Source organism: Jaminaea rosea, assembly GCF_003144245.1.
Source record: "Jaminaea rosea strain MCA 5214 unplaced genomic scaffold BDZ90scaffold_3, whole genome shotgun sequence".
Classification (NCBI taxonomy): Eukaryota; Fungi; Basidiomycota; class Exobasidiomycetes; order Microstromatales; genus Jaminaea; species Jaminaea rosea.
Window position 1 is genome coordinate 239,744 of NW_020289977.1, and position 23,604 is coordinate 263,347.

A 23,604-nucleotide genomic window follows, 5' to 3' on the forward strand; every position below is an offset into this window, starting at 1 on the left:
CGCGACGGCTAAGAGAACAACAGCATGAGATCACGCTCGACGACGACGACGAAACGACTCGAAGAGAGGAGCAACAATCTTCGTTCATTGCACCCTGTGAGAGAGAGGCACACCAGGTGACGCCGTGGAGGGTCAAGGCAGCTGAGGGAAACGGTGGGCATTGCGCGTGCGAGACCGGGTCCAATAACCCCATCCCATTCCAGCTTTAGAACGTCGATCGCGATACCTTCTCCAGAACTGGCGGGGCGCGCGCAAAGAATGAGAGGAAGAGGCGTCGATATCAGTGCCATGATGAGTCTGTACACGTCCTCACAGACGCGCTCGCCCAACTCACCACTCTGGTGGTCAACTTCGGAGAAGTCGGTGCCCTGGATCTCCGCCGAGATGCCTACGAGGGCTCTACGAAGTGCGTCCTTGGACGAGGCAAAGACCATCTTTTGCTTGATTTTGGACTCGTCGGGCGACCTGACAAGAAGCGCAGAGAGGACTTAGTTAGCGTCGAGCCGTAGCCAAACCCGGCGATCCACGATCCACCCCGTTTTTCATCGCGCCCACTCACCACGTGAAGAAGCAGATCTTGTTCCTCTTGCCCTCGTCTCCCTTCTCGTATTCAAAGTCGTAGATGGCGTACCTGCATTCGGCGGGGGGAAGCTCCTTGAGGAACTCGTCGTAGTTGGAAGAGTCCGAAGTCTTGGCAACGACGATCTCGCGGTTGTCGGGCGAGAGGGTGTAGATGATGTACTTGAGCTTCTTGCCCAGCTTGAGCTGCTGGAAAGCCTCGAGGCACTCGGACGAGACGGCGACGCCGGAGGACTGGCAGCGCGGGGGGCGGGTGAAGGTGAGTAAGTGATGTGTTGAGGATGAGGTGACACCGGGGAGAGATGGCGGAGATGGTTCAGGTCGGGCATATCCTTGCTTCCCTGTCATATCCGCTGCATATTCCTGCGTACCATGCTACGCCTGATGAAGTCCCTGCAATCGCCCCTCTCAATCTCCTCGACGACGACGCTGACTCCCATCCACATTCCATGCGATAAGCTAGCTTGCCTGCCCGCAACCCCGCCCTTCCACCCAACTCATCCTACCTAGCCACTCCCTTCACGGCATGCCGCGCATACTCACCATGATTCAATCTACGATGAGGAGCAAAGGTGGAGTTTTGAGGCCGGGTCGTGCGATCGATCGATGTTTGGGTTGGTACAAGAAGGAGCGGACGCTGTTGCCGCTCTCAGCCCAATTGCTCGTGCGTGCCGCCCCGCCGTGCGTTGCTTTGGTGGCTCCACTCCGCGTGGCTTGCCGCCGCCGCCTGCTTTGGCCGGACCCTCTCTCCCTCCCGTTGGCTGGCCCAAGAGTAGACGCCAGCGGGGCGCGTGGCAGTCGCTCGCACCACCGCGACAAGGCGGCGCACATCGTGGTTCAATTGTCACCATCAACCCAGCCAAAACGAAATCGCGATGGCGTCGTATGTCGTAGTGAGCTTCAGGCCATCAGTGCAAACATCACCCACGAGAAGAGAGGCAAAAAAGTGATTCTGGCCGGGATCGAACCAGCGAGCTTTTCCGGACATCTAAGAAAATGTAAAGGAAACGTCATAACCGCTAGACCACAGAACCAAACAGCGAACGCGGTGAAATTAAGCAATAATATACCCGTAGTGCTAATCGATTGGACGTGCCGCGCAACAATCGTCACAACGCCCCCCTGTTCAGCGGTCTGCTCAACGCTAGGTATCCGATGGTATTTCAAACGTCATACATTGTCAACACTACGAGTCCTGCTGACTGACCCGGATATCAGGTATCGTCCCTTCGTCGACACTGCCCGCGCCTCCTCCGCCTCGACCGTTACCCAAGCGCACAGCGCTATTGGCCGATCGATGGCGCAGTGGCTGCTGCTGCTGCTGTTGCCGCTGATCGTTGGAGCTCAGGTAGTAGCCATCCAACGTGGCTTGAGCGAGTGAAGACGAGGCCGCATGCGAGACACCAGTGCCTGCACGCTTGGAGCCCATGAGCTCATCCCCCTCGGCCGTCTCGTCCTCATCTGACCTCTTGCGCGCATGCTCCTGCCACTTCGTCGTTGCACCCCTCGGTGACCCACCGAAGATGCCCATTCCACTCCTAGAGCCCCACCGGCTGCTATGCTTCCTCGCTTTCTGCCCGGGCGTGCGAGTGACTACAATCCCCAAGCTACTCAGCAGTGTATCTTCCTCTCCATCCTCCTCATCCTGCTGCGCATACGCCTCCGCTGGAGCAGCCTTCCCTGCGCCGGCGAGAGGTGTGAGGCCAAAATCCTCGCTCCACAGGAGGCCGTGGACGGAATCGCCGCGGATGCGACGTTGCTTGCGCTGCTGTTTGGGAGATTTGAATGCCGACGTCGGAGGGGTACGCTTTCGAGCTTCGCTGCCCCATTCCAGCTTGCGGGCGGGAGAAGAGCTAGGTGTGGCTGCGGCGGCGAACTGGTCCGCGGTGGTGAAGAGGACAGCGCTTTCGTCTTCGTCTGAGAAAGCTGCAGCATACTGTTCTTCTTCCTCGTCATCATCGTCGTCGTCGTGCTTGAGTCGCAGCAGCGGCCGCACTTTGGCCTTCCAATTCGCTGCCCACGTATTCTCGATCGATGCTCCTTCCCTTCCCCCGTGCTCACCGTTGACCGAGCGTGGCGGGCTGGCGTGCGACGCCAACATGGGAGACGCGAGCATTGTGAAGCTTGGCGTAGGAGTAGATGGCCGGGGAGGGTGCATAGTTGCTGTCGCCTGCGATTCATCCACCCATCCTCGGTTGCCGCTGCCACTCGCGTACCTCCAATTCGCCCCTGGCGACGGAGAAGAAGGGTGACTCAAGCTGGACGTCGAACCGGACGACGTCAGGGCCGCAGGGCCGAAGTTGGTGCTAGTAGGCAGACCGCCCTTGGAGAATTCAACACTCCTCGGCCGGCTGTGCAGCAGACTGGCACGCTCGTCGAGACTCCCTTCGCCGTCAATCGGGCTGCTGACCTCTAGCGACTGTCGTGGCGTCTGACCGCCTGAGTCTTCTTGAGCGGAAGGCTCACTGTACTGTCCCGCCAATGCAAAGGGATCAAGCATGCCGCCGCCCCTCACCAGCCAGTTACCACCCTCCTGCCCGGACTGCCCCTCATACGGGAAATCCCCAAGCAAGCTCTCCCAACCCCTCATCAGCTCCTCCTCGTCCCTGAATTTGAGCCCATTCCTTCCGTGCTGTACAAGCTCGCCCAAACATGGAAAGTCCAGCGCCAGAGTGGGGAGATGGCAGCCAAGCATGTCCACAACCTTCATTGGCAGGTCCAAGCCAGAAGAGCTCGAGTGCAGTGAGACGCCCAAGTCCGCCGAGCCGAGAAGTAGGGGATACTCCCAGTTCTCCAGCCAGGCGGTTCGGATACGCACGTACTGCCAGCCCTCCTCCTGCTCGAGCTGCGATATCTTGCGCTCATATTGCGCGCGTAGCTCTCCCTTGCCGGTGACGATGATGAGGAGCTTGGGGAGGTGGGAAGCGGGCAAATTAGGGAGATGGGAGGCGAGACCTGCCCCCGAAGTAGAGAGGGATGGTGAAGAAGAGCCAGAAGGCATAGAGAGCATCGACGGTCTTCTGTTGCGATGCGCCGCGCGAGGATTCGAAGGAGAAGGAAGGGGAGAGGAGCTTGAGTCGTAGGGAGGGGAGGATGCTCGCTCTGGTGTGGTGGAGTTGGCCGGGGGAAGCTCCAGGCTTAAAGAGGTGGAATGGCGCTCCGGAGCCACACTACTGCTGCTGTTCATCTTCTTGGGTGACGAGGAAAAGACTTGCTGCTCTGAGTACGGTGAAGGGGAGTGAACCCTCCCTTGCTCGCTTCTGCTGTTGACTTCCCTCGCCCGCTTCTCGTACAGCTGTGCTGCTCGCAGCAGCAGCCCAAAATCCTCATCCGCAGTCCACGAAGTAGACGAGACGACCAGTGCCGGCCTATCCGCTCGCAGCATTGCCTGTCCTGCGGCATTCATTGTCGTGAAAGGCGTAGAAGTCCCCTTCTTCGCATCCCATCTTGGCCACCAGCTCTCCAATCCCTTCTCCAAGCGAGGTCCCAGCCCCTTCCAAAGAGCATGGACCTCTCTAGTCGAGCACTTCTTGAAGTGCTTAGGCGGGCGATCATGCAGTACTTCTTTGTGCCCCTCCAGTCCCCACTCGGCCTCCAGATGACGTCGCATCGCGTGGGTGACAAAGAGGTGCGCAAAGGCTTTTCGGCCGCTCCAGCGCTCGAGCATGCGAGCCAGCTTGACAACAGGAGAAGTGGTACCCAGCCGGAGCGAAAGGATGGTGTATGCGAGGTTGTGCCAATCGATGATGACGCGCGATGAGAGGAGGAGGGAGCAAAGCCGGATGACAGCCAAAGAGGGGAGTGCGGGGGGAGTCTGCGAGCGACGATGAAGCAAAGGATCGGTCAGCTTGGCAGAGATATAGCACCCATATCACCGACGCAGACTCACCTGAACGATGATGACCTCCGGCGGAGGGCTCACGAGCATGGCCACATTCCAGAACAAGCCCACACTCTGCCACACCAACTTGAAAGGCGCAACCAGCACAAAGGCCAGCCTAGGCAGTCCTGCGATCCACTTGGGCACCTCTCTCAGCTTGAGAAAGCGCACACTACTCCTCTGGATCGCATTCGGCAATGCCGACCCGCCATAACCCACGACGCTGACCTTCCACCCCTGATCGGCGAGGGACTCGACGTGATAGCACATGCGGGGAGAGCGACCCACATCGCCTAGGACTACTACCGCTGCTGAGCGGCGGAGCGAGGTGCGGCGCGTGATGGATGGAGCGCGATAGAGAGCGATGTAGAGGAAGAGGGAGAGGAGGGAGATGCTGAGTAGCAGGGTTGGGATGAAGAGGAGGAGGAGGAGCGGGAGGATCATGGCGCCGAGCGTGGAAGGAAGAGTGATACGGTACAATGTGGTAGGGTGGCCTGGTAAAGAGCGTCTGATCGTCGAGAGCGCTCGATCACATGCAGATGCGCTGTCTGTGTGCCATCCGCTCCCAAGCTGTCGTAGTGACAAGGAGATGAAGGAGGTAGGGTAAGAGGCAAGAGTGTTCGATGCATCGAAGCGCTGCTGCTTCTGCCCGCCGGACTGGCTCGTCTCACGCGGGGAGAGCGAGATGAGAGATGGCCAGGGCGGCAGGGCGGGCGGCAAAGCGGGCGGCAAAGCGGACGGGCCACACGCAGCAATTGCCGGCCAAATGGAAGATGGTTGGTTGCTCGCTCCATCGCTCTTCGCCCTCACCACAACAGATCGGCAGCGAAGGAGCAATTGACATGGGGATGGGATTGCACTTTGAACAGGCCGGCAACTCTGTATCTATCACTGTGCTCATCTCTCACTGCGCCTTGCCCTCGCCAGCGGGCAGCTCATCCGGCATCCATCGCACGCTCTTCTCCTCATTCTTGGTATGCCTCCTCAATCTGTAACCTAGCCTTCCCTCAGTCTCAAAGCTCTCCCTCCACCGGTCGGGAAGAGGCTTCCTGTCTACGAGCCAGTAATAGATGTCCCAATCAGGCTCGTCCAGCAGACGATCGAACTCCTCTACCTCTGCATCTGGCATGTTCCACAGCTCCTTCTGCGCAAAGGTGCTCATAAGCAGATCCGTTTCGAGAATGCCGCGCTTCCGTGTCTGGTAGATCAAGCGACGGATGCGTTGCTCTCGACCTTCGTTTCCGGGCTCTCGGCCAGGTACGCGGAGCGGGGCACCGTAATCCGTGAGAGAGTCAGACTGAGAAGGCGAAGCAAGGTTGATCCTCGAGTCAAAGGGCAAGGGGAAAGGGTCCGTACCTTGAGAAGGAGCGTCGTACCCGGGGTCGACGGAGGAACCGGCATCCGTGTCCGGCGCAGGAGGGGCGGAGGCACTTGCACTACCTGAAGCCGGGGTAGGTGAGGGGACGTCCGTAGGTCTTGATTGTGTGACATCGCCCCCTTCTGAAGTAGCAGCCGCGGCCGTGCCTGCACGCGAGTCGGGGTCGAAGATACGAGCATGCTCGTCGACTTGTCCTGCTCTGAGGGCGAGAGAAGATAAGGGTATCAGTGAATCGTACCTCGTCGAGTACATCAATCCGCAATCACTCACTTGAGCTTGTCGGCCGGCTTGCCCTGCTTGGCCCACGCAGCAGGCGAGTAGCTCAATGCTCTAGACCCAGCAACAAAGCGGCAAGGCGCTCGTTGTGCTGAGACCCTGCTGGTAGCAGCGAATGCTGATCGGATAGCGGGGATCATGGTAGTCGTGGTTTGGTGAGAAGAAAGGGCACGACGCGCTTTCAAAGGTGGAGCAGAGCCTTATTCAGCAATGTCGAGCTCGCGGAAGCAGCCGCGTAGGGCCACGCGAGCAACGTCGACTGCGAGTCCCGCTCCCGCTGCCGTTGCGAGGGGCTCATTTCGCGTCGTCGTCGAGCTGGTTCCGTCCTCGTCACAACCTCGTCACTCATTTCAGTTGATCCGCAGGCTGGGTCCCTACTTATCACTTACCATCACGCCAGCATGGCAGCAGCGGGACGTCGAGTTCTCTCTTATTCGGACTCCCTTGCAGCGCCTACGGGGGATGTGGACCATGAAGCTCCTCTGCCCTCGCTCGCCGCCTCGAGCAGTCCCGCAAGCATAACGAGGCGAAAGAGGGGACCCAGGGCCAGTGGTGAGACACAAGCCATGCAGCCCTCGTACGCACCGCCGCCTGTCCAGCTTCAACAGCCTCAACCCCAGCAGCAGCCACCGCCCTGGCTCTTTGGCCCTCCTCCCGCACCTCCCCTCTACACGGGACCACCGCCCAATCCAAATGCTGTACCATTCCAGCCTGCGCCCTATCCATACGTACAGCAACATGCCTACACACAAGCAGGGCCTTCCACCTATCACATGCCTCCCACGCAGCCTCCCTTTCCCCAGCAGCCGCATCTATACTCAGGCCCACCACCGCCTCAGGCTCCGTATCCTCAGCAGATAGGTCCACCCAACACCTTCTATCATCCTAACCCCATTCCACCTCATCCCAAGTCATTCTCAGCTTCAGCTTCAGCTTCAGCGTCACCCGTCCCAGCACCTCTTAAAGCCCAAGCGATCCCTTTCAATCCCTCTCCTCAACCCCCGGCAATACGTACGCCTTGGCCTCACTCAGACTATTACGCATGGACGACTGTTGTGATAGACGTCGACGAGAGCAGCGATGAGGACGACGACAGCTCTTCTCCTAGTGGATCCAGCTCATCCACACCCTCGTCGTCGTCGAGTCACGCAAACCGGGCAGCTTTGAGTCGCGCAAAGCGTAAACGCCAAACGATCGACCTAGTCGACGTGCGCCGCAAGCTCCTAGACGGCGCTTCATCGTCAAAGGGCAAGACCAAGGAAAATGATGCTGCATCTGGTTGGACAACTCCGCTCGACGCCTCTGTGCGGTCTTCTCCGGCCATCGAGGGTGCCGATGAGATCGGGCAGGGTACGGCTACATCGAGTACGAGTCTGGGAGAGTACGAACGCAAGCAGGCAGAGATACAGGCGATGCTTGAGAAGATTCGGAAGCACAATGAGGCAAAAGCTAGGAAAAAGGCGCTAGCCACTCTGGAAGCAAGCAGAGGAGAGCGGGGCCAGACTGAGGTCGATGCAATTGGGGAAGAGGCAGCCTTGGCTGATGAGAGCTTCGTCGCAGAAGCAGGTGCTGCGCCAACGCTCAACAGCGAGGGCCAAGAGTGGGCGATAGGAATGACCACACAAAACGAAGAGGAAGGGTCTGCTGCCGCTGCCGCGGCCGACCAACTAGCACAACAACGCGCTCGTCTCTTGGCAAGCATGGCGAGGGGAAAGAAGCGCAAAGCGGAAGAGGCTGCGGCGGCATCGGCGTCAGCATCTGCAGATACATCTGCGGCGACCACCGCCTCGACAGACGAGACGCGGGACGATTCGAGCACAGAGCAGGCAACGACTACGACGCAGGCAGAGGTTGAGGATGATGACACAGCCTCTGTTGCTCATGTTGAGACGGCACCATCCACGAAAAGGCAGAGGAGGAAGGAGAAGAGACGCAAAAAGAAGCAAGAGAGGCAAGAGCATCTCGAGAGGGAGAGAGAGGCTGTTGCTGCTGGAGATGGTTGATGCGAGCTCCATTGCAGTGCGCGTGAGTGCACTCAAAGGGAGACCGCGTCTGATTGACGGAGCTCACGATCAGCATCCGTCACTCTCGGCAGGACTACATGCGAGCTCGACTTCAGCCCTGACCTGGCGCCCCAACAAGCACCTCACGCCCCTTGAGCACAAGAGCCTGCAGATAGATAAGAAAGGAGCTCCGAGCCATGGCTGGCGGAGGATACGTCTAGCGTCGTCGTGAGGATCAAAGGCGTGATGGCGGAAGGGCTTCGCAACGTTCCCCCTCAGGCTGGTCGAGGCATCGTGATAGCAGGCCGATGTGATGTGTTCAGAGACTCAACGGCTTCCCTGCCCACCCATTGCCCCCTACCCCTCTCGTTCCTGCCTCTACAGCGATCTGCACACGCATACCGGAGGAGCAAGATCGACATTCACATAGGCCGAATGGCAGCATCCATAACCCCGCATTAGCCCCGCGCTCGAGGCACGCCTGTTCAAGAAGCACAGTTGGATCGCCGCGCCACGACTTCGTTCGAGCGCTTATCAGAAGGTAGGTTCGCAGAGAGTGAACAGCATCAGCTTGGACCTTCATCGTCCCCATAGGCGGCTTCGGCCGTGTCATCCCGCGCTCGAAAGACACGATATCGGCGACCAATAGAGCTCATAGACCTCAAGCCTCGTGCCCTTTCTCACTGCGTCTGTGTCTACAATTTGATTATTTGATTGAATACCCCTCACAGCCTGAACAAGGTGTCTACGCATACATGTTGGGATCATCAGGCCATCCCGCTCCCATCGGCCCAGCACCACCGCCTCTCCCCTCAGCGTCGCCATCCTGTACCTCTACCCTCCCCACATCCTCCCCCCTGATCATCACCATTCCTACGAAACGGCGAGAGGCCACACGATCCTCTGTAGCCATTTCTGCATCTCCGCTCCCCGCCTGGTCATGCAGCGTCCACTCCTCCGTGTCAGAGAGAACTACATTCCCTGCATCGTCCACACATTTGAAGTCGCCTTTGAAGACGCGCTGCTGCTGCTGCTGGTGGTCCTGCGCCTGATCTGCGCTGCTGTCGAGTGAAGAGGCTAGGCGAAGGTGAATCAGAACGGTGCGATTGATGAAGCGTGCCTGGATGGCTTCGGCGGCCTGGAAGGAGGCGGCGTCGGGCTGGACCTTCTTGCTTTCATGGATTGCTGGTATAGCTGGTGGAGCGACGGAGGACGAGGCGGCGGAGCGAGGAGACTTGATAGCCTTGAAGCGTAGCCGGACATCTGGGAACGAGAGCTAAGTGTTCAGCATGCTACCATCGAGTCTTGCTTCGCCTTCGACACCTACACATTGCAGTCCAGGTCCCGCTTTCCTCATCGTACATATCCGGCCTCAACATCTCCTCTAGCTCCTCCATTGCCCTGGCCCTCACTTGATCGCTGGGCATCGCGTTCAAGAATGTCCCGCCAAAGGTCTCCAGCCACCCTCTCAATCCGGCAGACAGCGGTGTCGGCCGCGGCACGAGCTCGCAAGACTCCACCTCGAACATGGGCTCCCCATCCTCACCTGGCGAGCTCAGAAGCTTGCGATACGCTTCAGGCGTAGGGAAGTACCAAGGATCCACCTCTTTGGGATCTTTCTCTGGCGCATATCTCCGCAGCATTGCGTGCAGAGCGCCACGTACACCGATCATGTTGAGGAATCCGCCACATTCCCCGACAAAGGAACCCCCCGGCTTGAGGGCCTGATGAGCGCCGCAGACCACGGCGATTGGGGAGGCTTTCATCCAATGGAGGGCGGCATTGCTGAATACGCTGTCGAAGGAGTGAAAGAGGCCAGGTTGGGTGCGCAGCCAGGAAGGGAGGCCGCAGCAGTCCACCAGATGATATTCGATATTCCCGCTGCCGGCCAACCTCGCAGACCGCAACATATCCTCCGAAGCGTCTACGCCGACCACCTTTCCTGCCCCGTTGCCTTCACCGACCTGCTGGGCGATGATTCGCGTCAACTCTCCCGATCCACACCCAATGTCTAGCACCCTTTGGCCAGGTCGAGCATCGAGGAGCTGCAGGACGGCAGAGGTATTTGCGGCACTGTACACGAAACTGGCTTTGCTCTGGTAGGTGGCCGCGTGCTCGGAATGGTGGTAAGTTGGCGCAATGGAGGACGAGGACATGAACTGATCTGTTGAGGTGTCTGAAATTGATGCTGCGCTCGACGTGGATGCCCTGCGTGTGCTTTGATGCTCTCGAGGCCGTTGCGAGCTTGAACTTGATGGTATAAGCTGGACGGGAAGAAAGGGCAACAGATTTGCGCACGGGGCACCCCAGTCATTGCTCGCTCGGAGGAGCCACAGCGCTTCTGGCTTCCTGTCTTCGACATTAAGACGGACGGTATCACTTCCTCGAGACGTTCGTTAAAGCTATAGCATTGTGGATTTCGGTGCTGCCAGCCTCAGCACGCTCCGGGCGGCGAGGAAAGCTTTGACGACACGGCAGGTGTCCGGCTGGCGGCGCACGCGCACTTGGTCGAGAACGGTATTTACAAATACAAGGCGCGGCACTCAGAGTCTTCTTCTTGTAGCCCTTCTGTCCAGATTCATTTCAGTGCGCACGATCCTCCCCTACGCAAACGTGGTGCCCGCACCGCCACTCTCACTCTTACCACCACCCTCACGAACAGCCGCCGTGGGCGCCGGCAAGAAGCTCTGCGCGGTAGCGGGCATCTGCAGCCCCTTTTGTTGCTGCGTCGTCGCAGAGGGGTACTGCAGATCGAAGCGGTGGCGCTCATCCTGCGTTTGGTATGCTGCTTGACCACCAAATCCAAGTATACCAGGCATGGTGGGGGCGACAGCGCCGCCGATAAAGCCGCTGGTGTTGGCGGTAGCGGCTGCGGGCATCGTTTTGAGTGAAGAGGGGTTTGGGCCTCCCATGGGTGGCGCAAAGCCATTTGCAGTCGGCAAGCCTGCCATTGCTCCTCCTCCCACACTCGTAGCGCTTGCGTGGAAGTCCGCTCCCCCCGGCAGGAATCCCGTAGCCAACAAGTCTCCAAGGGACGACTCCCCTCCACTACTCCCGTTGGGCGTCGGATTGGAGCTCAAACTCGATGCCAACAACGGCGTATCACCCGCCGTGCTGCTAGACGCCGTACGGTCGTCCGTCCCTGGTCGGGAGGACAAGGTTGTACCGCCCGAAGAGACGGAAGATACGGGCGCTGAGGCTGAGTGGTTGGAGGTGGGCGGTATGATGGAGAGGACGTGCGATGGGTGAGTGAGGTGGTTTTGCTGTGGATAAGGAGGCATGGCGAAAGACGATGAAGAGGAGGAGCGCGAGAAGGATGCACCGGGTAGATTGCCGCCGCTGCCGCCGTAAATAGCGCCATTGGGCGGGAAGGGCGACATGCTTTGTGAAGCTCCCGAAGGCGTGTGCGAGGCGTAGATTTGGTGCTGCTGATGATGATGAGGGAGAGCGTGGAATGGCGCGTGCGCGTGCGGGTGCGCATCGGCTGTCATGGGCCTCGGCATGGAGGGGAGCATGTGGTCGGGCGGCGTCGAAAGGCTGTTGCGTCGGCCGTGCCCAGCGCCAGGCCAGGATGAGCCAACGTTTGCATGTGAAGACAGGTTTGCGCTTCCGCTGCCAGGCGCATTTCCGGGCGGCATCGACATTGAGGGCGGCAAGTTGGGCAAGAAAGGTGATGCTTGATGGCTGCCATTTTGCCCGCCGACAGGGACGTAGGCGCTTGACGGATGATTCTGATGCTGATGGTGGTGGATCGGTTGGCTGAGAAGGCTGGTGTGATCAAGGCTATCCGGCAGTGAAGCGCGATGGTGAGCTCGCAGCATCGCCGGACGAGCTGCATCCTGTTGAAGCTTGTTTATGGAGGTGAAGACAGCAGCCTTGTCATCGGCGGTGGATACGCCGCTGTCTTCCCCAATGCCATCGATGTCATCGGCATCACGAGCACCGCCTTTGCGCTTCATGCTGCCACCTCCGGCACCATGAGAGCTCGAGCTAGCACCACCGCTGTAGGACGGACCACTGCCTGAGGGTCCACTGTTCGACCCTCGCCCTCCGCCTCGGCCGCTACGACCAGCGCCAGCTCCACCGCTGCCTCCTGCTCCGCCGCTACCTGACGGCCCTGCTCCTCCTGAGGGACCGGGCCCGTCCCAGTCCTTTGAATATTCAGCATCGTCATCGTCGTCATTGTCATTGATGCCGACGTAGTCCTTTGGGCCCTTGCTCTCGGTCACTCCGTCGAACTCGGTGTAGCGGAGCAGGACTCTGCGAGGGTAAGAGAAGAGCGGGTCGGTCAGTATATGCTAAGGTTTGAACGAGAGCTTCATGCAGGGAACTCACTGGTCGATGTCGCCCGAGCAGAATTGTGAGAGTCTGCAAGGGAGAGGACGAGGAACATCAGTCAATGTGCACGATAGGCCCGTCACTACCTGATCGCCTCTGCGCCCACTCACTTGCCATTGTGCCCAAAGACAATGACGGCGACCTGCGAGTCTGTGAGCGTCGCGAGCTCGTAGGCCTTCTTGAATAGGCCAGCCTTGCGCTTGAGATACGTGACTTGACGATTGCGGCCCTCTATGAGCGAGCGCAATATGAGACGTCAGGTTAAGTCCCTCGTCCCTCGTCCCTCGTCTCGCTCGACCTCGCGATTGCCAAGCCTCAATTGGGCCTCAGCACGGCGTACACTCACCCTGAATAGGTTCGATTTTGATCTTCTTGCGTCCCATAACGACGGCGTGGTGCTATAGATGTCTTGACGCGGTATCTATTGAAATGAGTAACGACGAGAAGCTGGAAGTCAGGAAGCCAGCTCTCATCTCGTCAAGCCTTCGTGCGGACCTGCGGGCAGGGTCGGTCATAGACCGGCTCAGGGCGTGGAGAAGGAGCGGAGCGCCTGCTTGCCTTGCTTCGCAAGTGGCCGCAAAAGCAAGCTCCGCGCCGCCAGCCGCCGCGCCAACCGCCAGCCGGATGCTGCTTCGACTTCGCAACTTACCGTTCGAAAAGTCGCCAGGCGCAACGCTGGTATGGGAACCGGTTGGGAAGGAGCTGATGCGCTAGTGGGTTGTTTTCTCGTAGCGCGGGGACGGGCGATGATCGATGAGTGGTAGCGCGTAAGCTTAATGGTCGAATGGGAGGAGGCAGGAAAGAAGGAAGTGAGGTTGTCGAGGAGTTCAGCTGTTGTAGTAGTGCTCGCAACGATGGTCAGGCAGTCGTCCCTTCGGCTTGACCGCTTCTGCGTCTGCGTCTGCGTCTGACTGAACTGACTGGAGGTGGGAGAGGAGGTCAAGGCGAGGCAGAGCAGGCAAGCGGGCAAGCAGGCAAGCGGGCAAGCAAGGCAGGCAGAAAGCGAGATTGCAGGCCCTGCAAGCCTGCAAGGCAAAGTGAAACTGCCCTCTCCTCCCTTGAGAGCTTCGACCGGGCATTTCAAGGTGATCGACAGGCGACCGACGACACACCGCGAATCGAGGATCGTCGGGCAACGACGAAGGAAGAGCCTTGGTCTCACATTGCCCTCGGCGTTGACAGGCGACAGACAGTTTGACCCTCTGCGCACGAGAAGGCAGCCGCGGCGGCGGCTTGGCCGGCTTCGAGGAATAGAATGAGGGTCGACCCTGGCCACGATGCACGCACGACTTTGGAGGATTTCAGGGCAGGGCGCGGAAATGAAGGGTATGCGGGGGCCCATTGTAGGCGAGAAAGGGCATCGTAACGATGCTGCTGCGCTCTGCTATCTCTTTGGGCTGCGAGACTTGCAAGACAACGTTCGTGAATGCCACGTGATGAGAGGAGCAGAAGAAGCCGCCAGCCCATGTCATGCATGCACAGATGATGGTCAGCGAGCGCCTAGGAGCCGACGAGCAGATGGTTTCGGACATTGCGAGAAATAGCGCGAGATAGACTGCGAAGCTTCGTCGTCGATTGCCCGTGCTCAATGTGCCTGCTTGCTCTGCCTTGGCCCGACGCCGTATCTGATCGCGAGGTGATGGACGATGAGGGAAATTTGTTTCCAAGATGGGGGCCTCGCAGCTCGCCAGGCAATGCCGGCCTTAGCACGGCTTACCCTAACGTGACTGGGCAAGATCCACTCTTGAGCGTGGGCCCCAAGCAATAGCGGCGCGAAGGTCATGCCTCCGTCGCTACCACGGAAATTATGAGAATTTCGTTGGTCAATTCATGGCCATTGTGAGCGCCGAGGCGTTGAAATTGGGTCGATCATTGGAAGGGCCGAAGCGCAAGAACGGGCCGGCTGGTCTGGGCTGAGCATTGCTCTTCCTCTCCCCTCTGGTTCCGATAGCCCGACGTCGATTTTGGCTGATCCTCAACGAGATCGATTGCAAACACGCATCTTGGCTCTCACATCATCGCTGCAGGATTCTGGTGACCCTCATGGCCCAAACACCTGCAAGCCAACGTTCAGAGGCACTCCTGCTCGCTTCAGCAGAGGATGGCAATGGGGCTGCGCTGGGCCATGGTCCCAGAATGAGGCGCCCTTCAGCGAGGTCTGTACCTCCGATGCGCTTGCCCGAGCACCGCGACATGGTGTCGCTTTGGCTGGCTCGCGACGTTTTGATGCCAGCCATCCTGCCCCCGAAGGTACGACTGTTCTTCATCGGAGCTCTGGCTTCCATTAGCGGATTGATCTATGGCCTCGACACGGGGTCGATTGGACCTCTGACAGAGATGCCGCAATTTGAAGCTGTTGGTGGTGCAATCACGACATCGTCTAGTCTGCAAGGCTTTTTTGTTGCTTCCATTCTGCTCTCAGCGTCCATCAGCTCGCTATGCAGCGGATACATTGCAGACAAGTAAGTGCGCGTACGCCATCGGGCGAGATGTTGAAGCTGATCCCGATACCTCTTGCTAGGATCTCACGACGCTTCGGTATAGGCACAGGCGCCCTGGTCATCATTGTAGGTACGACACTCTCTGCCGCCAGCCAGAACATGGCTTCTCTCTTCGCCGCTCGCCTGATTACCGGCATTGGCGCCGGCCAAACGGTAAGCGTAGCCTCTATTTGGCTGCTGGAGGTAGCGACGCCAGATGTACGTGGCAAGCTTGCAGTCATGATTCAGTTTATGATCACGATTGGAATCATGTCGGGCTATTTCATCTGCTACGGGTCTCAGCGTATCCCGTCGAGCCTGTCATGGAGGCTGCCCTTCATCATTCAGACGATTTGCGCCGCTCTGCTGGCCTTCAGCGTGCTGGCCTTCATACCGTTCTCTCCGCGCTGGCTCGTAGCTCACGGGCATGAGGAGAGAGCCGTCGACGTGCTTAGACAGCTGCGAGGTAGACGCGATGCGATGCACACTGAGGAAGATGAGATCGTCATTCAAAAGGAGCTGGCCGACATCAAGGCGTCTATCGCAGCTACGACGCTCAGCAGCGGGCGTTCCGCCTCGTACGCCGAGCTCTTCCACAAGCGTTACCGCTTCCGTACTTGGCTTGGCATCTTCTTTATGGCCTGCCAGCAGCTCAGCGGCATCGATGTGTGAGTGCGAGGAGCGGGCGTCTCGTTAAAGTGCCAAGGTAACTGATGTCTCATCCTGTCCCGTCATCAGGATCCTCTACTTCTCACCCATCATCTTCTCTTCGACCTTCAGCGGCACCACGGCCACCTTCCTCGCCTCTGGCGTGTCCGGCATCGTCCTCGTCGTTTCGACGATCCCGGCACAGATCTGGATGGACAAGTGGGGGCGTAAGCCGACGATGGTGTGGGGAGGGGTCGCCATGGCTACACTCTTTCTCATCATCGGCTCACTGTTTGCGGCTTTCGGGGATCGACTGCCGGCGGACGAGAATGGCGAGCCACGCGTGGTGCTCAGAGGAGGAGCAGCCAAGTGGGTTGTGGTCGTCTGTATCTACCTCTTCATCGCGGTGAGCATGAGACGAGGCAGTGATTCAACCTGGCTGTCACGATCACTGATACCTCATCCTTGCGCCCTATCTCCGGCAGGCCTTCTCTCTCAGTTGGGCCCCCGTGACACGCATCTACGCCGGGGTGAGTACGCTTTCAATGCGCAGCACGATCGCGGTCGTAGCTGATCAATTTCCCCTACGACCGTAACCAGGAGATCATGCCGACTCGTCTCCGCTCTCGGGCCGCAGCAGCCCAGCAGCTTGCCAATTGGTCGAGCAACTTCTTCGTAGCGCTCATCGCTCCAGTCTTTCTTCGAGCTTCGCCCTCTGGCCCATACTTCCTCTTTTCGGGATGTATCGTCCTTTCGACAATCGTGTGCGTCTTCAAGGTCAAAGAGACCAAGGGCAAGTCGCTCGAGGCCATTGCTGAGCTCTTCGAGGCGCGCGAGGATTGATAGTTCACGCGCCGATGCCCTTTCTGGTTCAGAGTGGAGTCACTTCGCTGCTGTAGCGACCGTTCTTCCCCCCTTATCGCAATGTCGACTCTGGTCCACCTCTCGAAGTCTGCATTTACACTGATGCCAAATGCTTAGCCGCACTGATGCCAAGTCGATGAGAGTCGCCATCGAGTCATACTGATCGTCACCTTACCTCCGGACGAGGGGCGAGCGTATCATCGGGACAGCGGTCCCGGCGAGGCCGTCAGGCGAGGATGACGGGCACAAGAGGGGTTCGGGCGGTTTGGCTCTCATTCACCGTCCAGCCAGACGCGCTCAGCGAATGCACCCTCCGTCGCCGCTGCAAGCACGAGGTCGCCGCTCCACAGCGTTTTTACCCCCGTCGTCGTCTTCCGCCTGATCCTCTCCCTCGAGACTGGTTCGATGCGGTCATGCAGCGGCAGGCCAAATTCTCCCTGCGGGCAGGCAAGAATGACGACGCCTCCAAGGAGCGCAGGGCGAAGGACACTTAACCCCGATTGAAAGCGGCCAAAAGCATTGGGAGGCCAAGTTGAAATTGTTCAGCAACGACGTCTTTGTCCTCTTCACCATCACTTCGACGTCCATACCGTCGAGAGTGTGCGCGTGTCCGCAAGCTTAGGCCGAGGCTGCCATCAACTCGCGGCGAGAACAGCAGCTGACAAACACTGCGCTTCGCTCCATCATGAGCTCCAATCAAGATCAGCCATACAATGCCGAGGCGCCTCCATCATCCGCAGGGGCCCCTGGCGCAGAAGCAGCAGATGAATCAAGATCCGCCCTTGCTCCCGCTCCCGCCGTCGCCTCAACGGATCATGGTGGGAAGGCAGGCCTCCAGGGTGGCTCGCAGCTTCAAAAGCAGACCAGCACCGGTACATGGGGTGAACGAGCGACTGGGGAACCAGTCGACCCCAAGCAAGCCATGCAAGACTTCCAGCTCGCCCGCGAAGAGAGCCGACAATCCCGATCCAGCATGCCGCGCAGCATGGGACGCATGCTCAGCAGGTCGCGCACTGGCCGTCAGTCCGAGATCGTGGAGAAGACGCACGAGGGAGACAAGTCGGAGGAGGAGAGAGGTTTTGATCTCGGTGAATGGATGCTTGCCCGCAAGGCTCAGCGCGAGGAGCAAGGTGTTCACAGCGAGAAGCCACTGGGCGTATCATGGCGCAATGTCAACGTCGTGAGCCCGACAGGAGCTGGCGCCAAGGTCTTCGTCAAGACTCTACCCCAGGCCATCGTCAACACGGCGACCAGGGATCCCATCAATGTCCTCTCCAACCTGATTCCACCTCTTGGTAAGATGATGGGCCCCAAGACGACACCCACACCAATCATCCACGGCCACGACGGTGTCCTCAAGGCCGGTGAGATGCTCCTCGTCCTCGGTCGTCCTGGGTCCGGATGCTCTACCACGCTTCGAGCCTTGACAAATAGCTCTCACGCCAACTTGACCACCCAGGGATCCATCACCTACGGTGGTCTCACTCCTGGCGAGATCGCACGCAAGTATCGCGGCGAGACCATCTTCGTCGATGAGGACGACATCCACTTTCCGACCATGACCGTCGAGCAGACGCTGCGCTTCGCTCTCATGTGCAAGGTGCCTCACCGCTCTTCGCGTCTACGTGACGAGGGCCGTGGAGCGTTCATCGACCTCATTATTGAGGTTCTCTTGAAAATGTTTGCTATGACGCACGTACGCAATACCATCGTCGGTGACGCTGCCGTACGCGGAGTCTCCGGCGGTGAGCGCAAGCGTGTCACTCTTCAGGAGGCCTTGGCTACCGACGCCTCGGTGATGGCCTGGGACAATTCCACTCGAGGTCTCGACGCATCAACCGCCCTCGACTACGCCCGCTCCTTGCGCGTCATCACCGACGTTGGCCAACGCACTACGATGGCCACCCTCTACCAAGTCTCTGAGAGCATCTACGACCTCTTCGACCGCGTGTCCGTCATCGACGAGGGCCTGTGCATCTACTACGGGCCCCGAGATCAGGCGCGACGCTACTTTGAAGAGCTCGGCTACTACTCTCCGCCTCGCCAGACTACGTCTGACTTCGTCTGCGCTGTCACCGACCCCAACCAAGTTATCTTTCGTGAGGGCTTCGAGAAGAAGGCGCCCCGCACCGCCGAGGAGCGCGAGAGCGCTTGGAAGTCTAGTCAGCTTTACAAGGATCTGCTGGCCGAGGTTGACCAGTACGAGACGGCGGTCAAGAACAACGAGGTCCGCGAGGCCGAGAATCTCAAGGAGAGGGTTCGCGCCAAGAAGAACAAAGGTGTGCGCCACAGCTCGCCCTACACCGTTAACTACTGGGATCAAGTCAAGGCATGCATGTACCGCGATCTCCTCGTCAAGTGGGGCGCCCGAGGCGATCTCTACATCAAGTTCTTCACCATTGTCTCCGTCTCCCTCATGATCTCGTCACTATTCTACAAGCAGAGCATGGACTCGACTGGCGCCTTTACTCGCGGAGGTGTCGTCCTCTTCGCCTGTCTCTTCAACGGTTGGCTCCAGCTCTCCGAGTCGTACGAGGCTGTTGCTGGCCGACCGATGCTCACGCGTCATGGACAGTTCGCCTTCTATCGACCATCGGCCGTTTCCATCTCAAGAGCACTCGTCGACATTCCATTCTTGGTCGTGCAGTGCGTGGTCTCGACGATCATCATCTACTTTTTGGCCAACTTGCGTGTCAATGCGGGCGCCTATTTCATCTTCCTGGTCTACACATTCCTCTGCGCCTACAACCTCACAGCCCTCTACCGAGCCTTTGCCGCGTTCTCGCCCGGTTTCAACGAGGCCATTCGCTTCTCGGTACTGGGCCTCAACTTGATCATCATCTTCGTCGGCTACGTCATCCGTCGCCCGCAGATGAACTGGCTCATCTGGCTCAATTACGCCAATGGTATCTCGTACGCATTTGAGGGCATGCTCGCCAACGAGTTCAAGTACCCAATCGAATGCAATCCTTCGCAGATCGTGCCCTTCAACGCTGCGCGCGATGCGACCTACCAGACGTGCTCTCTCACGGGTGGCAGGCCCGGGTCGCTCGTGGTCACCGGCGAGGACTACCTATCTACCACGTTCAACTATAGCCAGTCGAGCGTCGGACCCAATATCGGTGTCGTCATCGCCTTCAGCGCTCTCTACCTCATCGTGACGGTCATTGCGTCCGAGGTCATGAACTACGGCGGCGCAGGCGGTGGTGTCACCGTCTTTGCCAAGACCAAGGCGGCCAAGCGGGAAGTTGCGGCCACTAAGCCGCCCAACGCCGATGACACTGAAGCAGCCGCTGCACCCGCCGACCGCACATCATCGCATTCTTCATCCAATGCCACGCCCGTCGACTCACAACCTCCTCAGGGCGGCTTCGAACAGGCGAACAAGAATGGCGAGAAGCAGACTGGCGGTCTTGAGCGTATCAAGACGCATGAGGACAAGCCCATCTTCACCTGGTCGGACATTCAGCTCGAGCTCGCTACTGGACGTAAGCTCCTTCAGCACGTTGACGGCTACGTACGACCCGGTACTCTCACCGCTCTCATGGGTGCATCAGGAGCAGGCAAGACAACATTGATGACCGCTCTCAGTCAGCGAGGAGCTGCTGGAGCCCTCTCTGGCGACATGCTCGTTGACGGCAAGCCCCTCGGTCCTGGGTTCCAGAAGAGTACTGGCCTCGTCCTTCAAGCGGACGTTCACCTGTCGACACAAACCGTTCGCGAGGCAATCGAGTTCAGCGCTCTGCTGCGCCAGCCTCGCGAGGTTCCTCGGGAGGAGAAGTTGCGCGACGCTCAGCACGCCATCGACCTCTTAGAGCTCGGCGACTTGGCCGACGCTCTCATCGGTACCCCTGGTGCTGGTCTCGGCGTCGAGCGACGCAAGCGTGTTACCATTGCGGTGGAGCTCGCGGCCAAACCCGACCTGCTTCTCTTCCTCGACGAACCTACCTCAGGACTCGACTCAGCTGGCGCTGCTTCCATCTGCAGACTGTTGCGTCGTCTAGCAGAGGACGGCCAGGCTATCTTGTGCACGATTCACCAGCCCAGTGCCCTCCTCTTCGAGTCATTCGACAACGTCCTCCTTCTGGCCCCCGGCGGTAGGACCACCTACTTTGGCCAGATTGGCGAGCAGCACGGCCACGGCTCCGACCGCATCCGAACCTACTTTGAGCGCAACGGTGCCGACCCTTGCGACCCTACGGCCAACGTCGCCGAGTACATCCTCGAGGTCGTGTCCGGCGGCAAGTCCAAGGGTATCAACTGGGGTGACGCATGGCTCAATTCGGAGGAGTGCTGCAACGTCCGCTCAGAGATCGACCAGATTGTCAAAACGCGCAAGGAGCGACCAGAGAAGGTCGACCCTCGTGCTCAGAGAGAGTTTGCTACCCCTCTCGGCGAGCAGTTCCGAGAGGTCACGCTGCGTCAGTTCAAGGATCTCTGGCGCGAGCCGTCGTTCGCGTACGCCATCCTCTTCTCCAACTTCGTCACTGGTCTCGTCGCTGGTGGTGCCTTTGCTCATCTCGGCCTAAGCCCCACCGATTACCAGAATCGCGTCTTCATTGAGTTCTTGGTTATCCTCAACTTCCCCTCGGTCGTCAACTCGATCATTGCCAAGTTCTTCGAGCTCCGCATGCTGTTCGAGGTGCGCGAATCGGCAAGCAAGATCTATCACTGGAGTGCAATGCTCGGCGCTTTCATCGTAGTCTCAGCGCCCGTCGCAGTGGTTTCGAGCATCATCTACTGGCTTCCCTCCTTCTACATCCCCTACTACTCACAGCCGAGCTACAAGGCGGGATACTTCTATCTCATGGTCCTCCTCATCAACCTCTTCGAGATCGAGTTTTCACTCATGCTTGCCGTCTCATCTCCTACGCCGGTGACGGCTGCCAACTTGCTCCCTTTCATGCTGCCGATCCTTGCGATCGTCAATGGTGTCATTGTGCCGCACAACATGATGCCGCAGCCCTGGAAGGCAATCTACTGGGCCAATCCCTTGACCTACTACCTCAAGGGCACCATCGGTACGATGCTGCACGGTACGCCCGTCATCTGCAACGAGGAGGACATTGCGCGCTTCAACCCCCCGCCGACGCAGAGCTGCGATGCATACGCGGGGGCCTGGGCACAGCAAGCTGGCGGCTACCTTGTCAACCCGGCTGCTACCACCAACTGTGGCTACTGTCAGTACTCGGTTGGCGATCAGTTCGCAGCTACGCTCAGTGCCCCCTTCGACTTCAGATGGAAGGCCTTCGGCATCTTCCTCTGCTACGTCGCGGGCAACGTGGCTGCGGCCTTTGTCCTCTTCTGGTGGTTCCGCATCAAGGGCTATGGTCTGGGTGTTGGGCCGGTCAAGAAGCTCGTCATGAAGCCCTTCCAGTCCAAGAAGGGCAACTGAGACGAGATTGCGCAGTCTCTTTCAACTTCTTTGTTCATTCTGCTTGAGTGCGAGCATTTTTAATTCAAATAGAGCTTTCCGACCCGAATCGTCGCGCTGCACGCGCCTACTCTATGTTCGCGAATCTGACCTTGCCACCGCGGTTGAGCTCGTCTACGAGTGACGTCTGGCCCAGCGCTGCGGCTGGCGTCAACACCCCGGCTACGATCTTCTCCCTCTGCTTGAGCATCGTACGCGCCACGGTGACAAAGAGCAAGGGCGTGGAGACGTACCCTATCTCTGGCCCTCTCACCCTGACGACAGCCCTCGTGTCCGGCCCACTCCCGCTCTTGACTGCCTCGGCGCTGTACCCTCTCGCGACAAGAGTGGTTGCAAAGCTCGAAGCGTCTAGCTGTGCCTGTGTGGGACCTTGGTGCGAGACCATGCCCAAGCTGAAGATGCGAGGGTAGCGCAGCAGTAGGGCGCGACCGAGGGAAAAGTTGGCGAGGATCCCAAAGATGGTGAGAGCTACGAGGGCGAAGAGAAGGACGGTCAAGGAGGGGATGGCGAGCCACACTGAGAAGACGACAGGTGGGACGTCTTGATTCAGGTGTGCTTGGAGGGACTGGCTGAGCCGGATGATGGAGGGGTCTGCGAAAAAGAAGGGTAGGAGATACAGGCCTTGGTCGGGCGCGTAGTTGATCAGCCCGCCGAAACGACCTTTGCGCTTCGGCAGGCCAGACGGGAGGCCGTGCTCTACCGGCTGCGGCTTTGGGCGTGGCAATTTAGCGTAGAGGGCTTTGCGTACCGAGCTGAGATGCTTACGTGTCGAGAAGCCGTTGATGGCCGCCTCATATGTGGCATAATGGATGCCCATGCCCTCTTTGTACGAGCCCTTGAGCCGGACGAAGACCTCGACGCTCGTCGGAATGGCTGACTTTCTGATGAGCGCTTTCTTGGCTTCCAGAACGCCGATATCGGATGGTACCGAGTCGAAGGCGGCGGAGTGGATGATGGAGCAGCCCAAGCGCGTGGCGCGATCACCGTAGCGTAGGCACATCTCCTCGATCCATGCGGGCTCGCCTGCTAGGTCGATGTAGTCGCACGGCTGGCTGTCGCCATGTTTCTGGAGCGCATCATTAGCTGCGAGGACGGCCTTGACTACGGGCTCGCCCATGAAGGCGTAGGGTCCCACGCAAGACATGACGACTGGCGGCGCGATGTGAAGGTGGAGGTCAATATCTTGTGCGCGAACCTTTGCCTCTCCTGCAACGCACGATGAGCTCCCTCTGCCATCTTCTGCAGGCCTATCTGGTCCTTGATATCTGCCACGACGACGCCTGGGTGATTCTCTTCCCCTAATCGTCCGCCCAGATCCGCGGCCATGCGGTTGAGGACCGTGCTGTTGCGTCCAGCAATTGCCCATGAGAACTTTGCGCCCACTTCCCTTCGCATCACATCGATCTCGCCCGCAATTTGATTAACGACATGCTTGCCTGTGAAGCCCGTAGCGCCGTAGACGACGAGCGAGTAGCGTTCTGTTTGCCGTGACATGGCCGGCGGTGTTCTTCTGGATGGTGGTGTGATGCGGTGCGACCTCAAGTAGATCGAAGGTTTGGCGCACTGACAGATTGGACCCCGGAATCCAGCCCCCGCCTTGCATCAACGCCGTCCTCGCGGCACATTCAACTCGCCCTCTCTTGGCGCCGGGCCGCCTCACGCGACGTGAGGTCATTTCGATGATTGCAGGTGCAGGCGCATGCAGGGCTGTGAAAATTCCCCGC

General features: G+C 59.0%; 8 protein-coding genes and 1 non-coding gene across 9 annotated transcripts; 3 read left to right on the forward strand and 6 right to left on the reverse strand.

The window, feature by feature from the left end:
- Positions 1-123: 123 nt before the first annotated feature.
- Positions 124-5,082, reverse strand: BDZ90DRAFT_278207 (hypothetical protein). Its single transcript, XM_025509070.1, has 5 exons — positions 4,469-5,082; positions 1,787-4,393; positions 560-813; positions 335-465; positions 124-237 (listed from the first exon to the last, which is right to left on the reverse strand). The coding sequence occupies exons 1-5, from the start codon at positions 4,901-4,903 to the stop codon at positions 206-208; spliced, it is 3,459 nt and encodes a 1,152-aa protein (XP_025363402.1). The 5' UTR covers positions 4,904-5,082; the 3' UTR covers positions 124-205.
- On the reverse strand, positions 1,527-1,613 carry BDZ90DRAFT_t14. The gene has a single exon. It is a non-coding gene; the product is annotated as a tRNA-Val (tRNA).
- A 233-nt stretch (positions 5,083-5,315) lies between the features above and the next one.
- Positions 5,316-6,253, reverse strand: BDZ90DRAFT_278208 (DUF339-domain-containing protein; the record flags this gene model as incomplete). Its single annotated transcript, XM_025509071.1, has 2 exons — positions 5,316-6,036; positions 6,108-6,253. The coding sequence occupies 2 exons, from the start codon at positions 6,251-6,253 to the stop codon at positions 5,364-5,366; spliced, it is 819 nt and encodes a 272-aa protein (XP_025363403.1). The 3' UTR covers positions 5,316-5,363.
- A 184-nt stretch (positions 6,254-6,437) lies between these two features.
- BDZ90DRAFT_230800 (hypothetical protein) lies at positions 6,438-8,583 on the forward strand. Its single transcript, XM_025505609.1, has 2 exons — positions 6,438-8,344; positions 8,501-8,583. Exon 1 carries the CDS (start codon positions 6,515-6,517, stop codon positions 8,114-8,116), a length of 1,602 nt encoding a protein of 533 aa, XP_025363404.1. The 5' UTR covers positions 6,438-6,514; the 3' UTR covers positions 8,117-8,344; positions 8,501-8,583.
- A 226-nt stretch (positions 8,584-8,809) lies between these two features.
- On the reverse strand, positions 8,810-10,381 carry BDZ90DRAFT_230801 (S-adenosyl-L-methionine-dependent methyltransferase). Its single transcript, XM_025505610.1, has 2 exons — positions 9,444-10,381; positions 8,810-9,395 (listed from the first exon to the last, which is right to left on the reverse strand). The coding sequence occupies exons 1-2, from the start codon at positions 10,270-10,272 to the stop codon at positions 9,292-9,294; spliced, it is 933 nt and encodes a 310-aa protein (XP_025363405.1). The 5' UTR covers positions 10,273-10,381; the 3' UTR covers positions 8,810-9,291.
- Positions 10,382-10,508: 127 nt separating this feature from the next.
- Positions 10,509-12,393, reverse strand: BDZ90DRAFT_131187 (hypothetical protein). The gene has a single exon (XM_025503377.1). It carries the CDS (start codon positions 12,073-12,075, stop codon positions 10,720-10,722), a length of 1,356 nt encoding a protein of 451 aa, XP_025363406.1. The 5' UTR covers positions 12,076-12,393; the 3' UTR covers positions 10,509-10,719.
- Positions 12,394-14,044: 1,651 nt separating this feature from the next.
- On the forward strand, positions 14,045-16,572 carry BDZ90DRAFT_230803 (general substrate transporter). Its single transcript, XM_025505611.1, has 5 exons — positions 14,045-14,916; positions 14,976-15,602; positions 15,673-15,988; positions 16,068-16,112; positions 16,183-16,572. Exons 1-5 carry the CDS (start codon positions 14,498-14,500, stop codon positions 16,423-16,425), a joined length of 1,650 nt encoding a protein of 549 aa, XP_025363407.1. The 5' UTR covers positions 14,045-14,497; the 3' UTR covers positions 16,426-16,572.
- Positions 16,573-16,959: 387 nt separating this feature from the next.
- On the forward strand, positions 16,960-21,927 carry BDZ90DRAFT_230805 (hypothetical protein). Its single transcript, XM_025505612.1, has one exon. The coding sequence runs from the start codon at positions 17,132-17,134 to the stop codon at positions 21,839-21,841; it is 4,710 nt and encodes a 1,569-aa protein (XP_025363408.1). The 5' UTR covers positions 16,960-17,131; the 3' UTR covers positions 21,842-21,927.
- On the reverse strand, positions 21,895-23,441 carry BDZ90DRAFT_131221 (hypothetical protein). The gene is made up of 3 exons (XM_025503378.1): positions 23,098-23,441; positions 22,646-23,029; positions 21,895-22,501 (listed from the first exon to the last, which is right to left on the reverse strand). Exons 1-3 carry the CDS (start codon positions 23,372-23,374, stop codon positions 21,948-21,950), a joined length of 1,215 nt encoding a protein of 404 aa, XP_025363409.1. The 5' UTR covers positions 23,375-23,441; the 3' UTR covers positions 21,895-21,947.
- Between the last annotated feature and the right edge of the window lie 163 nt (positions 23,442-23,604).

What these genes read in the sequence shown, in the direction of transcription:
- BDZ90DRAFT_131187 (XM_025503377.1), bottom strand. Translation starts at nt 12,075, where the DNA reads ATGAAGCGCAAAGGCGGTGCTCGTGATGCCGATGACATCGATGGCATT.
- BDZ90DRAFT_131221 (XM_025503378.1), bottom strand. Translation starts at nt 23,374, where the DNA reads ATGTCACGGCAAACAGAACGCTACTCGCTCGTCGTCTACGGCGCTACG. An exon ending in GATGGCAGAGGGAGCTCATC is followed by an intron (nt 23,030 to 23,097) that starts GTGCGTTGCAGG and finishes TCGCGCCGCCAG; the next exon opens with TCGTCATGTCTTGCGTGGGA. An exon ending in CATCAACGGCTTCTCGACAC is followed by an intron (nt 22,502 to 22,645) that starts GTAAGCATCTCA and finishes CGCCCGACCAAG; the next exon opens with GCCTGTATCTCCTACCCTTC.
- BDZ90DRAFT_230805 (XM_025505612.1), top strand. Translation starts at nt 17,132, where the DNA reads ATGAGCTCCAATCAAGATCAGCCATACAATGCCGAGGCGCCTCCATCA.
- BDZ90DRAFT_230800 (XM_025505609.1), top strand. Translation starts at nt 6,515, where the DNA reads ATGGCAGCAGCGGGACGTCGAGTTCTCTCTTATTCGGACTCCCTTGCA.
- BDZ90DRAFT_230801 (XM_025505610.1), bottom strand. Translation starts at nt 10,272, where the DNA reads ATGTCCTCGTCCTCCATTGCGCCAACTTACCACCATTCCGAGCACGCG. An exon ending in CGGGACCTGGACTGCAATGT is followed by an intron (nt 9,396 to 9,443) that starts GTAGGTGTCGAA and finishes ATGCTGAACACT; the next exon opens with TAGCTCTCGTTCCCAGATGT.
- BDZ90DRAFT_278207 (XM_025509070.1), bottom strand. Translation starts at nt 4,903, where the DNA reads ATGATCCTCCCGCTCCTCCTCCTCCTCTTCATCCCAACCCTGCTACTC. An exon ending in GGACGATACCTGATATCCGG is followed by an intron (nt 814 to 1,786) that starts GTCAGTCAGCAG and finishes CCGCGCTGCCAG; the next exon opens with TCCTCCGGCGTCGCCGTCTC. An exon ending in CGAAGTTGACCACCAGAGTG is followed by an intron (nt 238 to 334) that starts GTGAGTTGGGCG and finishes GCGCCCCGCCAG; the next exon opens with TTCTGGAGAAGGTATCGCGA.
- BDZ90DRAFT_230803 (XM_025505611.1), top strand. Translation starts at nt 14,498, where the DNA reads ATGGCCCAAACACCTGCAAGCCAACGTTCAGAGGCACTCCTGCTCGCT. An exon ending in CAGCTCAGCGGCATCGATGT is followed by an intron (nt 15,603 to 15,672) that starts GTGAGTGCGAGG and finishes TCCCGTCATCAG; the next exon opens with GATCCTCTACTTCTCACCCA. An exon ending in GTATCTACCTCTTCATCGCG is followed by an intron (nt 15,989 to 16,067) that starts GTGAGCATGAGA and finishes TATCTCCGGCAG; the next exon opens with GCCTTCTCTCTCAGTTGGGC.